We start from the raw sequence: 16,235 nt of genomic DNA, 5'->3' as shown, positions 1-16,235 counted from the left end.
TCTCCCACAAACTTGTTAAAAGGACACACCTTCCAATTGTAGTTACTAATTGGCAGAAAGGTTTTCCCCCGTCTTCATTGTAACCAAGGTTACTTGGAGTCTATTGATATGTTTGATCCAGGCAGCTATTCATACAGAGTGATGTTTCACTCTATCTCTTTGTGTTAAAGCTCCTTTTTTCTCCTCGCTCCATAACCTGCACTGGCTCCTCCCCCCCTGTCCCGCCACTGAATGGGCCCTTTGTGGGGGCTTCCCAGCATTCCAAGGGAATTCTTGCAGGTGAGGGTACACAAACTATTCCAGCCTAAACTGCTGGCTTAACATTCACAACTGAAAAGACACAAAAAATGTTTCGGGGGCAAGGTAAGGGAGCTTAGTGCTGATTAACCTTAAAGGACTTCAAGGCTGTGAACACAAGAGCAGAGTGGGAGGGAAGGATCCCATTGTTTCCATCCAGGTGAGCGACCGCACACATGCTCTGAAAATCAACACGCTCACCGGAGTCCTTCAGCTCACACCATGATGGTGCATCGTGCAGATCAAGGGAAATATTAGCTCACGAGTAAATATTTGCCTTCTTTTTTTTTTTATTATGCTGTCTTTGAAGCTTAAAGCGTGAACATATAGGATCTATTCAGAGCTGTTATCTGATATGGATAAGTGCTGTGCGTGGTGTGAGTAACAGACTGGCTTTCACACAGACGGGTCCCTGTACGTCTGACAACACTGAAGGTGAGTTTGTGTGTTTCAGTGTGTTTACATGTGCGCACATTAGTGGTGGTAAAACATGCAACAAAGGAGGGGAATATGTGATCACTTTGCAGATGTGAAACAGGAGGTTTTTCAGTTTAAGTTTAGATTTATCACTTTATTTTTTATTTCATTTGACTTTGTCACACACACACACACACACACACTCCCCTCTCTTTGCTTGGTGCACGGCCTGCAGGTATGTGTGCTTGTTTTCCTATGCTGATTTATTAACTAACATTGGCCTTCAGGGTCACACTAATGAGTTATACTGTGTCCCAGTGGGTAAACCAAGGTATCACAGAATAATCCAACTTAACATTTTTTACTTTAATTGCAAATTTGAACGTTTTTTAACAGTTGAAATAACACGTTTTTATCTGTACATTGTTACGGACAGAGTCCAGAGAAAGGACTTTACTTCTCTTCTAATCTCTCCCTCCTTGAATTGCTCCTCTCCCTTTGTTATCTACTTTGCCCTTTGCTATCTAATTGCACTTTACTTTTCTCCATCTTCCAGTTGCTCACTACCTTCATCACCCAACAGTTGTGAGGGACTGTAGGCGTTGTTGGCAAATGATAGTGGCCACACCTCAAAATTGGCACTGTAGATTCAATCACCCATTTATGAATCCACGTGGCCCAGAGCACTACAGTCGCTGCTCCAGCATGCCAGTGTCCACTTTAGCTTTGCCAAACTGATTTGGCTGCTACAGAAGTATATTGATTGTGCACTATTTTGATCAGCTGACATTCATTCTAGTCTTAATCATCTTAAAGTCTAACATTTTTTTAAAGGTAGATGGGAATAAATCTACACGTTGTTTGACAACTTCACTTGTTTGTGTGAATTTATCAGTGAGCTCATGTTCTCTTTTGGAAGTGGACTCTGCTTACATAACATTTAAGAAAAAACGATTAAAAAACCCTGAATGTGACACTAAATATTGTTTGTTTTCCGTGTTTCCCAGCAGCATGTTGCAGACAGTCGGTGAGTGGCTGTGGTGGGAGCGTCTGTGGCTGCCAGGAAACGTCTCGTGGTCTGATCTGGAGGACGGTGAAGGTCGAGTCTACGCTAAAGCCTCTCAACTCTACGCTGCTCTGCCCTGCGCCCTCTGCCTCCTCTTCCTCAGATACCTGTTTGAGAGGTAAAAAACATGCCATTCTCTGGTTTCAGCATACTGAGATTATGTTGCACAGGCTGCGTGGAGCAATGTGGGACTCCAAAAGGCCACTCCTGTTTAGAAAGACGAAACCTGTGCTGTGCCAGACAATGCAGCGCGGTGTAGTGACACACATTCACTGTGCTGCTGCAGGTACCTGGCCACACCCCTGGCTGATGTTTGGGGAATCAGGGACAGTGTACGTCTGAGAGCACAACCAAACCCCCTCCTAGAAAACTACTTCTGCAGCCATGTACGGGCTCCATCACAGGTATGTGAAAAGGAGCATTTCACAGTCACACGTACCGTATATGCATGGTTTTAGGTACAGTATAAACATTTAGCGTATTCACTTTGTGAGGAAAGAGCATGAAGAAAAACGTAATGCTGGTATATAACTTTATAGAGGATGCAAGGAGTGGAAAGAGTGTAACATTGTTTTCCGTCGTGTCTCAGGCTGATGTGAGGTCTCTGTGTAAGAAGACCAGCTGGTCGGAGAGGAGACTTCAGGTCTGGTTCAAGAGACGGAGGAACCAGGAGCGTCCAGGGCTTCGCAAGAGGTTCGGCGAGGCCAGGTATTTGTTTGCGTTTTATCCGTGTGTGATTATGCACTGATGTGAGCAAAGTGTTGTAAATATGTGACATTCATTGTTCTTGTCTGTCAACAGTTGGAGATGTGTGTTTTATTTTTTTGCATTTGTCTATGGAGTCCTAGCTCTCTATGATGTAAGTAGATTTGGCTCGTTGGTGTGTTTCAACACTGTGTGTTACTTTTCCACTTTGGGACAGTTCTCCTCTTTTTTATTATGTCTTTCTGACACTCTGTTTGGGTGTAACACCGTGATTCACTGTAATAAACAGTCTGTGAATCTCCTCGCTTCAGCTCTCTCACACATGCGTTTCACTCTGTGTTGGCTGTAGAAAGCATGGCTTTATAACATGAAGGAGGTTTGGGCCGGCTTCCCCAAACAGGTACGTCTTTTCGCCATTGCGATCAGGATGGTAACTACAATACCACTGTGTGCAGAATGATAAAAACATCTATATGCGTGTGTCCATGCAGTCTATGCTGTCATCTCAGTACTATTATTACCTCTTGGAAATGGGCTTCTACCTTTCTCTGCTCCTCAGCCTCACGGTCGATGTGAAACGGAAGGTGAGTGTGCTGACGTGTGCAGAAACAAAGTCTCTTTATTTAGATGCAAAACGTTGATGATGTGCACACACCTGTGATGTGTATTCGTGTAGGACTTTAAAGAGCAGGTGATTCATCACATAGCCACACTGACTCTTCTGAGTTTCTCCTGGATTTCAAACTACATCCGTATCGGGACCCTTGTGATGGCAGTTCATGACTCTGCTGACATCCTGCTAGAGGTCAGTGCTGGTTTCTATGTCAGCGAATCTACACGACGTCTGCGGTCACACTGTAGACTAGTACAGTAGCAGACAGTGATTTTGCATTCTGCAGCAATTAACTGACTTCAAGGAACGTCGTCATCGAAAAGTAATAAAGCTGAGTCGGTAGTTTGATGCAGAGCCTAATACCTGCACTCAAGATACTGTCGATAAAATTGCTGTAGACAGGGCTCGTACAGGTCTGATGGACCCACCTGTACTGCCCTTTCCATGCCCTATGAACACTGTTGACTTTGAACAGCAGTAAACGTGAAGGTGGTTGCATGCTAGCTGCTCAAAAGAAAGCCCACCCAGATTACCAGGTGGGATCACAATTGTGATGACTAAAGCAGGAGGTTGATAGTGCATGAGACTTGATGCCTAGTTTGTATTTTAAAGGAGAAATATCAAGGCGATGTCACTACTGACAGCTATTGAAGAAGAAATTAAAACTGTAAAAGTGTTATATGTCAACCTCTTGTTTAAAAAAATGCCCTCCTTATAGGGGAATTATGACGTAATTCAAACTAAATCAATAGAAATCAAGCAGTGACTTTATGACAGACTAGGACATATTCCTAAACAAATGAGTGAACCTGATTATTTCCCCTGATTTGATCTCACAGGGTGCAAAGGTATTCAACTATGCCAAGTGGCACAAGACTGCCAATGCCATGTTTGTGGTGTTTACATTTCTCTTCATGCTGACAAGGCTTGTCATTTTCCCTTTCTGGTAAGTGTTGGAAACTGAAGGATGCAGCAAAGATCCATGATGACGATCTGGATGTGGAGTGTTAAAATAAAACATGTGCATGTCTTCTTCAGGATTATCCACTGTACATGGGTGTACCCACTGGAGGAGTTTGCTCCCTTTTTTGGCTACTACTTCTTCAACGTCATGTTACTGGTTCTTCAGATACTCCATCTCTACTGGGCGGTTCTCATATCAAGAATGGTTTACAAGTTCATCTTCAGCAAGGTGTTGTTTGTATTCATTTATGTGAAGGAAAGGAATGTATGAAGTTATATGCAAGTTCTTAGTCTTTTCCAACTCTTCTTCATCCTGCAGCTGGAAGGCGACGACCGGAGCGATGAAGAGGAGGACGACAGGGACTCACCGAATGAAAGAAACCACAAATTGAGTCACAGAAATGGCTCTGGAGCCAGAGGCCGGGCCAATGGCCACTGACACAGACAGAAAGAGAGAAAAAGGAAAATGGACAGCAGACACATACAGTGTGAATACAGTATACAGTTTGTGTTGCAGCTGTTTGGATCTCATACAGACAATATTATTTCGAAAAGGAATTGTGAAGGATTGTACATAAATCAACCGATTTGAAGCTGCATGGTCTCTGGAATTTACTGTCAGAACAACATATTCTACTCCATATTAAAAATAGAGGAACACTCTTTAAATGTGTTGTTTTTACAAATAGGTGTAATGAAAATGGCAACTATGACATGTTGTTGTGCCAATGTGTTTGCTTGGTGGGGCACATAAGCATATTATTGAGCTCGTGCTGCTCGCGCGGGACGCAAATAGGCCAAATGGACAGAAAGATACCAATCGATGTGGCTTCTTCGAATGTCAGTGACTTTACCAGCACGCCCTCTCGCGACAATCAGCGAGAACTGACAGGGCATGACTCGCCACCCTCCGTTACCATGGAAACTACCACAGAAACCCCGAAGTAAGTTACTGTATCGTACTGTTAGCAGCTTACACAGACAGTTGTCAGTATTTTTTAATGGCTGGTATGAAAAGTCATCGTGGAAAAACGAAGGTCGGGAACTGGAATGAGGAGCTGCGCTTAGAGGAGGTTTGTTCAAAATAAAGCTGTCAACTTTTAGCTAGCATAGCTAGTTAAAAATACCCATAGCAACGGCTCGCGGCAAGAAAGTCATCTTAGCTAACATTATGGGTTGTTTGCACATGCTTACACCTATTAGATAATGACTGCGGACGGAATTAAATCTAATTATCTGGATACTCAGGTCAGTTGAGCAGGTGGGCTAAACACAGCAGCTTAAACTGACGAAATATACGTTACTCATACTGTTACAAAGCAGGCGAGCTGCTGGCTATTAAGGTCAAAAGTAATTCAGTTAAATTGGCGCGTGATAATAATTAACTGATAATTGTATTTGAGGAATAATGGCAACATTTAACTAGAAGAAAGGGGTTGATTTCATGCAAATTGTACTGGTTTGTGTTGTTGAATCGCAGATTCCTATTTACACTGCAGGCAATAAACAGAGATAGAGGGAAAGAGAAATGCTTTAGGCGACATCCAGTAACCAAGAAGATGGAGGAGTAGAGCAGAACGCAGCATCCATCATAATGCCAATATAAAGGATTTACAGCAAGAAAGATGACTCAAAGTTCACCTAATGATGATACAATGATCCAGTTACTCGCTTTCCACATTATTATCCATCATTGTCTGACTGTATTATACAAAGTCTGTATTTGCTTGTTCTAACTCTGCAGTGTTGGGGTCATGGAGACATATTAAAGAATAAACATTATGTATATGGTGAGGTTTTTCCAGGAGGCCATGAAAGAGTATCTGGAGAAAAAAGAGAGGGGTGAGCTTGTTCCCCAGAAAGTAGACTTCCTCAAACGGAACATTCTAAGACCGGTAAAAAGAGTTTAAGCTAATCAAGAACACAATGATTGACAATAGTAATATCACAATGATGATGATGGTGATGTTTGTTCATAGGTGAATCTCACTGTGACAAATGATGGAGGATTGCACTTTGGGGATGTCGTGATGTTGGTGAACATGGGAGGAGAGGAGAGGGAGTGCAGCGCAGTGAGCATCAACGCAGACATCAACAGTTTGACGAGGATTCCTTCGCCGGGCGTTCAAGCCCCATGTGGAGTCAGTGCAGGAAGAGGCAATCAGGCCTGTGTGCGCAGTGCCTTCATCATTACCAGGTACACGCACACACACACACACACACTTCAAACGTCATCTCCATACATCTCAACACACGTGCAAACACACTCCCAGATGTAAACCTGTAACGCTGCTTGTGTGACTACAGTATAGATGGCAGTCCTGAAGGGTCGACTCTGCATTTTGAGCAACATTTTGCCCTGAAAACAACAAGTGGCTTTGCCGGGGGAGTAAGTGAGCTAACACACACACACACACACACACACACACACACACACACACACACACACACACACACACACACACTTAATGAACTTCTTAACTGTAAGACTGGCTGCTATATTAAAGGGGCACCCCGCTGATTTTACACATGGAGTCTATTTAGCATGTCATGAGGAGTAGTACGCAGCCAGTGAAAACAGTTGTGTAACATCCTCTGTGGCCCTGAAGGGAGCTTTTTAACAGTTTAAGAAAATAACCCTCACCCCTCACCCTGTTATTATAGATTAAAGTTTACTCTGTTGGTCTTGGAAGATATGTTTTTATGATTTTGTTTATTGAAAGTGTGTTCTCTTTTTCGTTGTCCAGTAGTATTTTACATTCATTTCAACACAACAAGGTGGCATTATTATTTTACAGTTATTTTTAAATAGCTAATGTGATCATATCAGTACTTATGAAAAAAGCCACATAAGTCTCATCTTTAGTGTGTCAATAGTGTTTATACATTTCTCCTCCTTTTTTTCCTCAGCTTTTCTTGACGAGTGACCTGCAAAGTTTTCAAAAGGTACATTAATTTTTTTTTATCATGAATTATTTATGAAGCCTATTAAGGAGAATTTATTGTATTGAACACCCTACAGTTGCGGGAATCTTACATGCATAAAAACGCAGAATGCAGTAGTTGTTTGTCCCTTCCACTGGATTTTATTGTGACTTCATTAAAAGTGTGCGAAGATGTCCCGGCTCCAAGAAGTAAACTTGGATGACGACGATTCCTTTCTGTCACGGTGGAAGATAGTCCACTTTGACCCCCAGGAGAGGCTTGAAAATGAAGGTCAGCCTGTTCCCGTAAGTCTTTAATGCATCTTCATGATAAACTATTACGCCTGTCACAACATCAGCATTAATCTTTGTGGCATTGAGAATTTCCATGCAATCATCAACATTTTTTTTTTTACAGGCTAATGTGAGAGTGCTGATCGTACACTGCAAGACAAACCAAGCTCTTGCTGTTCTGGGTGATCGTGTCCTTTGGTATGTCCCATTTACATTTTAAAATGAAGCAATATGTTTTTTATTAATATGTTGCCATGTTACGTACAATGTGAAGGCATTTCATCGGATGTTGGATGTCATTTTTGGGGTTCACGGAAGAATTGGCACACATAGATACACATAAAAGGTAGATATCAACTGAAAATTGCATAATGATTGTGGGTCAGCAAACTAAAAGTAAACAGACTGATGAAACGTATGCAGTGAATTGTATCAGCTTCCTTAACCCAAACAAACAATCTGACATATATTAATGTCAAAATGTGTAGCCGTGTAGATTTACTTCTGCAGTCAGCTCTTCACGGCCACTCAAAATATGAGGACCTCCAATATGGCCGCTAAAAGTCACGTTACAATGCCTGCACGCCGGCTGTCGTTTTATAGGTAATGGTTGTGTCCTTACAGGACCACCTATGGCAAAGAGTATGAGCTGACAGCACACACCTTCCTGGACTCACACAAAGCAGAGAAGGACAACAACCACTGGATACTGTGCACCTCTGACCCTGCGGGGAACGGACTCGTACTTCTCAACCACCCGCAGTCAGCGGCCGACAGCAAGGAGCTCCCGCAGGCAAATCCTATCATCTAAATCTACACAAACAATGTTTTTTTTGTGCTGCAACAAATACAGCAGACAGATACAACATCACTCATAACCTTATTTTAAAATAAAGGTTGTTTTCTGTTCTGTTTGGTTCGCTGACTCTTCTTGTACAAAGAGATTCCAGGATGGACTCCAACCAGGGCGTCAAGGTTATATGATACACATTAGCCAGCCAAGCCGCCAGGAGGCTCCGTAGAAAGAAGCATTTGATATGTCGCTCCAAACAACACTTCCATTGTTTTAGTTGGGCAATTGCGTAAGAAACAGTAGGATGCTTTAGGTCCATTTCCCATGCAGTAGGAATTTCTACATGAATGTATGTGCATTTTATGCATTTAATTCATTTTATAACAAATATTGATGAGATGAATGGATGAAGTATGGGCTCTGTCATGACAGGAGTGATGCATTCAATAAGTTTGCTGATTCAGTGAGGCACAAAAAGGTAGCCCATGTACACACACTGTATTGTTTTGATAATTAAAGTGAAACACTAAGTAAAAAACATGCTGCTTATGGCCCCATTGCACTTGACTTTGCATGATGGTGGAGCAGGGGTTAGATTTACTCCATGCACCTTGCATTGCTGTAATCTGTTTCTGCATCCTCGTTAAGCGGACACACTGCTGTCTTTCCTCGTGGTGATTAACACCACGTGCGCCCTTTGACAAGTTAAAATATAATTAAAACTACCCAGGCATCCTCAACCAAAGATAACGCCGCTGTTATACGGCGTCTCATCCAGGGTGCGTTCAAGTAAAAAAAAATACGTTCGACAACGCCGGTTTGCAACCATTTCGAGCCAGCTGTTTTCGCGTGTGTCCCGACAGCATTTGAATAAATGTTTTGTGACCTTTAATCTCTCCGACGTGGGAGCCGCCTGACGCGATGTGAAGCAGGCAACATAGCGTCGCCTGCGATTGGAAAACGTTTTTTTTTTTTTTTCTTTGCTCCCGTTTTTGAGAGCGCTGAACGCGACCCGCGAGGTGTCACGTTTTAGGGGGAGACAACAATACAGAAGTGACCACCAGCCGAGGCTTTCCAGCGCCTCACTTCAGGCGGCAGATGCGCAGAAGAAAGGACGCCGGCTCCACATAAAAAGGTAAACCACATGGGGACAAAGGGACCGCTTATAATAGTGTTTCATCATTTAATGCATGCTGGAAAAAATAACACACACACACAATGGCCATTGTGCTATCTCAAAAATAGGTTAGATTAATTCAAGTCATTTGGCCACGGTTGTGCTAACATTTCTTCCTCACTGCGGTTTACAGTGGTTGTAATCATGTGTAAACGGTAACCGTTAAGCTAGCTAAATGTGGACCACCGGGGTCATACTATGCAATTGCGTTCATATTTCAGCCTGACCGGGAGAATGCGCGCATATATCTATGAACGAATATTTAATATTGATTTAGCAGGTATGATATAAAGTAATGTGTAAGCTACGTGACGGTGTCCTGTCCTGGATATTTAAACGTCTCCGTGGCGTCTGGCCTGTCCCTCATATTGGGAATGTAATGCTGTATAATATTAAAAGAAACGCACGACTTAACCTGGTAAATCCATATTTAACACCCTTTTAAAAATACTCATTTATGACGGTCCTTATTAATCCAGATGATGGAGAAGGAATTGTTTGCTTTAGATTGCGATTTTTTTTTTTCAACGGTAATATGTCGGCTGTGGATATATTTAAACGTTACTATTCAATGTTCCCAGAATAACGTAACATATTTTAAAACCAGCTATTATAGCGACACCGTCCCTGCGCACTGAAGGTTGGGGAATTGCACTAAATTACATTTCACATATATATATATTGCGCATTTCAAACCCACTACATGTATTTATCAGCAATAGTTACATTGAAAACGTTACATGCAAAAATACATATAACATATATCGTACCCAAACCACCTCAAGTAGGTAAAACAGCGCCACCTATGCTGGCCACATTTACATACAACAGAAATAATCCAATATTATAACTGAGAGGAATGATGAGAATTTATGATAATTAAATAATAACGAAGGAATAAGTCTGAGTGAGACATTTAAATGTGTAAATCTCTCTGCTCTGGCACTGATAAAGCATTGCCTTATCTTATATCTTAGATTAATGAATGATTACACAGATTTGATAAGGGAGAATGGTTTTGGTAAATACTACAGATGATCTGTCCCAGGAATATAACAAGCATGATAAGCACGTTTTATGACGACAAACCATTAACTTTAGTGTTAGGGTGACCTGCTCTTGGCAACCAGAGAGTACATCGACTGTGTCAGTTGCCCTCTCATTAACAAACTACAAAGCATTGAATAGCTTGCCAACTACGCTGCTTTGCAAATTTCCCAAATAAGTGGGTGAAAAAACAATTATTTCGATTTTCCATAGTTAACCGCAAACTACATTTGCTTTGAAAATTCCTGCTTCTTTATGTCAGTTGCAGCATTCAGTGAGTTCACTAGAGGAGTCTGATTGTGCTGCATTGCAAGTTGAGCTGCGACCGTAGTCCTAACTCTCATTGGGGGGTTGTAGCACTGCACCACTGCAGTTTAAACTGAATAACAGCTGCTTTATGTGTATGTTAGTGTACTTATTGTGTCTTTATGTGATCTATGTCAGCGTGATTGATGGACTGTGCGTTGTGTAACCAGACAATCATGGCAGTGAATGTCCCCGGACTGGTGGCCGTGGTGGTTTTCTATATTGTCATCCTGGTCATTGGGATCTGGGCATCTCGAAAATCCAAGAAAGTGGAGAAGACATGCGCCGGCGCTAAGAGCGAGGTTACCATGGTGGGTGGCCGCAACATCAGCGTCCTGGTCGGGGTTTTCACCATGACAGGTAGAACTTTTACATGGCAGCACCCGATGTACGTGTCTGTGCTCCTCTCACTGTACTTTGTTGCCACATTCTTCACTTGACTATTTGCTTTGCTTTTAGCAACGTGGGTTGGCGGAGGCTACATTATGGGAACTGCTGAGGCTGTTTATTCCCCTTCTCAAGGTCTCATCTGGGCTATGGGGCCTCCTGCGTATCTTATCAATTTTCTTTTGGGTAAGTAGCTGAAACAAACGAGGCTTGGTGCTGGTGCCCGAACTGCAACACAATTATTGTTACACAATCCTTTCATTCCTCAAGAAATAAAATGCAGAATTTTCCGTCTGTTGTTGCACTCAAATACCCCACAAAGTTTGAAGTCAACCATTGCAGCTAATGAATAATCTGCATACGTGTAGAGTGCTGCAGGGATGGCATATTTGTGGAGGCCAACCCTGGAAGTTGGCATTGCACTGGCTCCTTTGACAAAAGGCCAATAGGATTTTTCCTTTTAGACTTTGGAATCGTGCAGAAAATACGCTCTGTGACAAACAATCGTTGATGATACACGTTTTGCTCAGCGAGATCAACACTTCTTTTATACGAGTGCCCTTTGGTTTGGAACCCTGGTTCTATTCTAAAATGCTACGCTGCTGATCCGTGGCTAGCTCATCCAAGTCTCTCGATGGCGAGAGAACAGCATTGTTGCAAGGAAGGCGGAGGCTCTTTTCAAGACTTATGTACACAATTGAACTTGACCACAAATCACTGCCCCAACCTGCTCTTTATGCCCCATGAAGGCAGCTTGTACGCACTTTCCTGACTGCGCTCTACTGGCTAGGTTTTAGGGGATGGTTGCCTCCAAACTCTCTGACACGTTAGAGGTGAACGTCCCCTGCTCACCTGTCAAGATAGCGGTTTGAAGTAAAAAAAAAAAGAGAAAGCCGACAGGAAGGCTGGATGGAAATGATGGCAGGAAGAAACAACACCAAGGTCACTGGAACAACAGCGGCTAAAAAGCTGATTGTTACCTGCTGGAAGCCTTCCCACTCCCTTTCCCACCAGGTGCGGCGTACTGAGACATTTTGTGTCTAGAGTCGTCGACAGCCCAAGTACACAGAGCTGAAACAATAGAAGCAACAATGGAGAAGTTGAGGTATGATTTGTTATCATATTTTCTGCTTTTAAAATGTTTCCATTGTATGCTGTGCACATCAGTGTCATTCAACAAAGGCAGACGAGTCGGTGCGATGATCTTTTGTAGTCTCATCCAGTCACTTGATAGCAACTCAAGAGTTACAATACAATACAATACAATAAAACTTTATTGTCCACCATCGTGGAAAAGTGTCTTCGGCTCACCGGAAAAGAGGAACATATTTCATTAAAAACACAGTTAAATAAGGAAACAGTTAAAACACAATTAATCATACAATAAATAAATAGAAAGAGAAGGGGGAAAAGAGTAAAAGAATGAGTCCTAAAACCCCAAAAGTAAGGTTTTTCCTTTTGTTCCCTCTTCGCAAACATTGTCTTTTGTTTTGTTTTTTGAAGCCTGAAATAAGATCTGTGGTTAACGCAAGCTCAAGAGGTTTTAATGTTTTGTTCTTACTTTCTGCAATCCGAAATCCGATTCCATCCCATTGCCTTTTGTCGAGGGAACCATTGCGATGCTAACTTCCGGGGTTGCTTTACTCTATTTTCTATCAATTGTTGGTCTATCCGGGCCTACAGGCGGTCATTCACAGATACATATTCACTCCGTCTAAAAATAATGCCACTTTGTTTGATTGCTTACTCTCTGCTTCATAAGGAGGATTGTTTTTTGCCAAACCCATGAGGTCGAAGCGCTACGTGACCATGTTGGACCCATTTCAGCATCGCTATGGCAACATGTTCACTGCAACACTACTACTTCCTGCTTTGATCAGTGATATTTTGTGGGTTGCCTGCATCCTTGCCGCGCTGGGTGAGTAACACCGTGCAGACTTGACGCTGCCACAATCCATCACTTTACACGTTTTTGTGTAAAATCTCTGATTTAATGTTCTGTGTTGCTTGCAGGAGGAACCATGAGCATAATTCTCGGGCTGTCGTCTGCCATCTCCATCATCATCTCAGCAGCCGTCTCCATCATCTACACGTTTTTAGGTGGTCTGTACTCTGTGGCATACACTGATATCATCCAGCTTTGCTTCATCTTTGTCAGCCTGGTGAGGAAAACAAGAAATACAGAAGTAGCCAGATCCGTCCTTCATTTTGCTATAACAACTGCTTTTTTTCTGTTTCAGTGGCTCTGTATTCCTTTTTTGGTGCTCAGTCCTGCAGTCACTGACATCTCAAATCAAGTCCACCTCAACCAAACAACTGGAAACTCGTGGATGGGAGAGTTGAAGCTGGCTGATGCAGGAAAATGGGCGGATGAGATGCTGTTATTGGTGAGATTTTACATTTTATTTTGTGACACTGTCCACCATCCATGCATCCATCCATCCATCCATCCATGCATCCATCCATCCATCCAGCTATCTACCAAGTCGTTCTCTGACAGAGTTTGTGGTTTGTGTGGTTTCTAGGCTTTAGGGGGACTGGCCTATCAAGCTCTATACCAGAGGATCCTCTCTGCAGCCTCCTCTGCTCAGGCTCAGGTCACCTGCTTTGCTGCTGCTGGGACCGTTTTTATTATGGGAATCCCCTCAGTTGTCATTGGAGCGGTGGCTGCCACTGCAGGTACACACAGATTTTGTAACCAGACCACACGTTTTGACAGCTAGGTCCTCATTTCATGGGATGATGTAATCTTGGTTGCACTCCTGTGTGTGGTTATGCTCAGCATATCCTGCTTATTATGGTGGGACCTTTGCTCCCCTCTTCCCAATGCTTTTTTTTAAATTTTTTTTAATATGCCATCACCATAATCTTAAAAGCTTCTTCCCCTCCCATTATTCTTTTCCTCTCGACCCTGACTGTCTCTTTCTCTACCTCTACTATGTCTGCTCTTCTCTCTTCCTCTCCTTTTTCTCCAAGACTGGAACCAGACAGCGTATGGTCTGCCCCCTCCTTTTGAGCGAGGGGAGGCAGGGAAGATCCTGCCATTGGCCCTGCACTACCTCACACCCACCTGGTTGTCAGTGTTAGGCATTGGTTCTGTGGCGGCAGCAGTTATGTCCTCCATGGACTCTGTGCTGCTGTCCTCAGCATCCATGTTTACACAAAACATATACAAGACGACTTTGAGGAAGCAGGTGTGTGCGAGAGTGAGTGTGTGTGTGTGTGTTTGGTTGAGCCTGAAGCACAGTAACTCCATTTTTATTGTCCCTTTTCCTCTCTGTTCTTCGCAGGCCTCGGAGCGCGAGCTGCAGCGGGTGATCCGCGTTAGCGTGCTGCTGGTCGGCATGGCGGGAACGGGCCTGGCGTTCGGCGACGACAGCGTGTTCGGCCTCTGGCTGGTAAGCGGGGACCTCCTCTACTGCGTGGTCCTCCCGCAGCTCGTCTGCGTGCTGCACTGCGGCTGCGCTAACAGCTACGGCGCCATCAGCGGCTATGTGGTGGGACTGCTGGTGCGTGCGCTGAGCGGGGAGCCCCTGCTCGGGATCCCCCCCGTGATCCTGTACCCCGGCTGGAGGGAGGTCGAAGGAGTCGTCATACAGTACTTCCCCTTCAGGACTCTTGCCATGCTTTCCTCTGTGATATGTGTCATTTCAGTGTCCTGGCTGGTGGAGCTAGGCTTCTGCCACCAACTCATTCCTCAGTCCTGGGATTTACTGAGGGTGTTTGAAGAGAAAAAGGAGGCGGAGGGGGAGGATGTGCCTGTTCCTAAGGAGGAAAAGAACAGTATCCTTGATACAAAATTCTAAGCTTAACTTAAGTACAATGCCAGCCAAAGTATACCCAAACCTCTTTTTATGCAAATTCCTCCCAACCTTCTCCACTGCACAGACTATCTACGCACACTTCTTACATGTACTGTATATAACACATTTTTAATACTGAATTGTATGCTTTGTACGCGCCAAACTTTGACCAGCAGTATGTGAAGAGCGATTCAGTGAGGCGGTTGTTACGTGCTGGGTGTCTCTTTGTGACAGAACAGGATTAAGGCCACATATATGAAGACCTCAAGATTCTGATCTTAATGTCAGAAGCCCCCCCTCTCCCCTCCCCCAACCGCTTTCCTCAAATATTAATCACTAGAAACACAAACATTTTCATGGGTTGTTTTTTTAACCTAGCCTCCTCCACTCGAACCTTTTCAGTGAATTAAGCTCAAGGTGTTATGTAATTGTGTAATCATTGTCGTACCTTCTAAGGGGTTTTACCTCTTAGTAATTATTAAGCACCGAGAGGACAAGATTCATGCCATTGGAGATGCAATACAACTCAAGACACAGAGGTTGAGTATTCCTCCGAAAACATTAAAAAGGCTAGCGGGAAGTGCCTGCTGGTGGAAGTGTTTTACCACTATTTTATGTGGTATAGGGATCATAACTGAAGGGCCATGAAGATATAGAATTTTAAGTGCTATTTTTTAGATGTTTTGTGATTGCAAGTGTTCATAAAAAATGAAACCTTGTCTGATTACTATCTTTGAATCTGATGAATCAGTGTGTTAGTGTGTATGTGTGTGCGTGTGTGAAAGAGTCAAGAAGAACACAAACAACTTGCTTTTTGTGATATAAATTACTGTACATGTAGCAGAGTGCCACAACTTTCACTGCATTCATTTTAAATGATAATGAACCTTTTGTCACCACAAAATATGACTTACACCCCCTTAGAGCACTGATTTGACTTTATGTTCCAGTAGTATTTGACTCCAACTGCAATCCCACCTTTGTAGCAGCAGAGGGCGGCACCTAAACACAGAAAGGACCCAACCAGACTGAATCTCACGAGGTGGTGCTTCCCAAAGAAACCCCCCCAAAACTGCAGTAAAAAAAAAAAAAAATCCAGTGCCACTCATCCTTGGTGGCACGTGTTACATTTACAACCATTTTTTTTTTACATCGAGAGGTGGTGTATTTTGTTTTTCACAACTGCTTAACCACTCACTTTATCTCAACAACATAAAATACTTGTATTACTTTATAAAGCAGATGTATTACCTAGCCCAACGTAAACAAGTTATTTTTATTTTTACTACGTAAATAAGAATCCCAGCTTATATTCGCTCCTATCACACACTACTTGGAACAAAGTCAGATTTAGTCATTTAGCCGAAAACACGTTGCATCTTGATGAATAGATAACAGGACTCTAAGTAGCTATTATTAGGTTTTCCCTGGTAAAAGTTTAAA

General features: G+C 43.0%; 3 protein-coding genes across 8 annotated transcripts; all 3 read left to right on the top strand.

Annotated features, from left to right (window-relative positions):
* The first annotated feature begins 275 nt into the window (after window positions 1–275).
* On the top strand, window positions 276–4,704 carry cers3b (ceramide synthase 3b). Of its 5 annotated transcripts, none has more exons than XM_084016860.1 (12): window positions 276–457; window positions 608–732; window positions 1,725–1,898; window positions 2,067–2,184; window positions 2,370–2,488; window positions 2,582–2,639; window positions 2,835–2,885; window positions 2,977–3,069; window positions 3,162–3,290; window positions 3,938–4,044; window positions 4,137–4,290; window positions 4,381–4,704. In XM_084016860.1, the coding sequence occupies exons 3-12, from the start codon at window positions 1,726–1,728 to the stop codon at window positions 4,498–4,500; spliced, it is 1,122 nt and encodes a 373-aa protein (XP_083872986.1). In that variant the 5' UTR covers window positions 276–457; window positions 608–732; window position 1,725; the 3' UTR covers window positions 4,501–4,704. The 5 variants fall into 5 exon arrangements, with proteins under 5 accessions (XP_083872986.1, XP_083872988.1, XP_083872989.1 ...); XM_084016862.1 differs by having other exon boundaries at window positions 1,722–1,898; XM_084016863.1 differs by lacking the exon at window positions 608–732.
* A 114-nt stretch (window positions 4,705–4,818) lies between these two features.
* Window positions 4,819–8,108, top strand: cfap161 (cilia and flagella associated protein 161). 2 transcript variants are annotated; one of them, XM_084018609.1, is made up of 8 exons: window positions 4,819–5,134; window positions 5,867–5,956; window positions 6,041–6,258; window positions 6,369–6,450; window positions 6,972–7,007; window positions 7,169–7,291; window positions 7,404–7,477; window positions 7,904–8,108. In XM_084018609.1, exons 1-8 carry the CDS (start codon window positions 5,063–5,065, stop codon window positions 8,088–8,090), a joined length of 882 nt encoding a protein of 293 aa, XP_083874735.1. In that variant the 5' UTR covers window positions 4,819–5,062; the 3' UTR covers window positions 8,091–8,108. The 2 variants fall into 2 exon arrangements, with proteins under 2 accessions (XP_083874735.1, XP_083874736.1); XM_084018610.1 differs by having other exon boundaries at window positions 4,820–5,005.
* Window positions 8,109–9,057: 949 nt separating this feature from the next.
* Window positions 9,058–15,503, top strand: LOC311018180 (high affinity choline transporter 1-like). Its single transcript, XM_084017009.1, has 9 exons — window positions 9,058–9,207; window positions 10,773–10,962; window positions 11,062–11,175; window positions 12,752–12,907; window positions 13,003–13,151; window positions 13,230–13,376; window positions 13,515–13,668; window positions 13,966–14,183; window positions 14,280–15,503. Exons 2-9 carry the CDS (start codon window positions 10,779–10,781, stop codon window positions 14,793–14,795), a joined length of 1,638 nt encoding a protein of 545 aa, XP_083873135.1. The 5' UTR covers window positions 9,058–9,207; window positions 10,773–10,778; the 3' UTR covers window positions 14,796–15,503.
* The last annotated feature ends 732 nt before the right edge of the window (window positions 15,504–16,235 follow it).

The sequence above is a fragment of the Eutrigla gurnardus genome (assembly GCF_963514095.1).
Source record: "Eutrigla gurnardus genome assembly, chromosome: 9".
Classification (NCBI taxonomy): domain Eukaryota; kingdom Metazoa; phylum Chordata; class Actinopteri; order Perciformes; family Triglidae; genus Eutrigla; species Eutrigla gurnardus.
The sequence above is the reverse complement of the archived record's forward strand: the minus strand, read 5'-3'. Positions and strand labels throughout refer to the sequence as shown.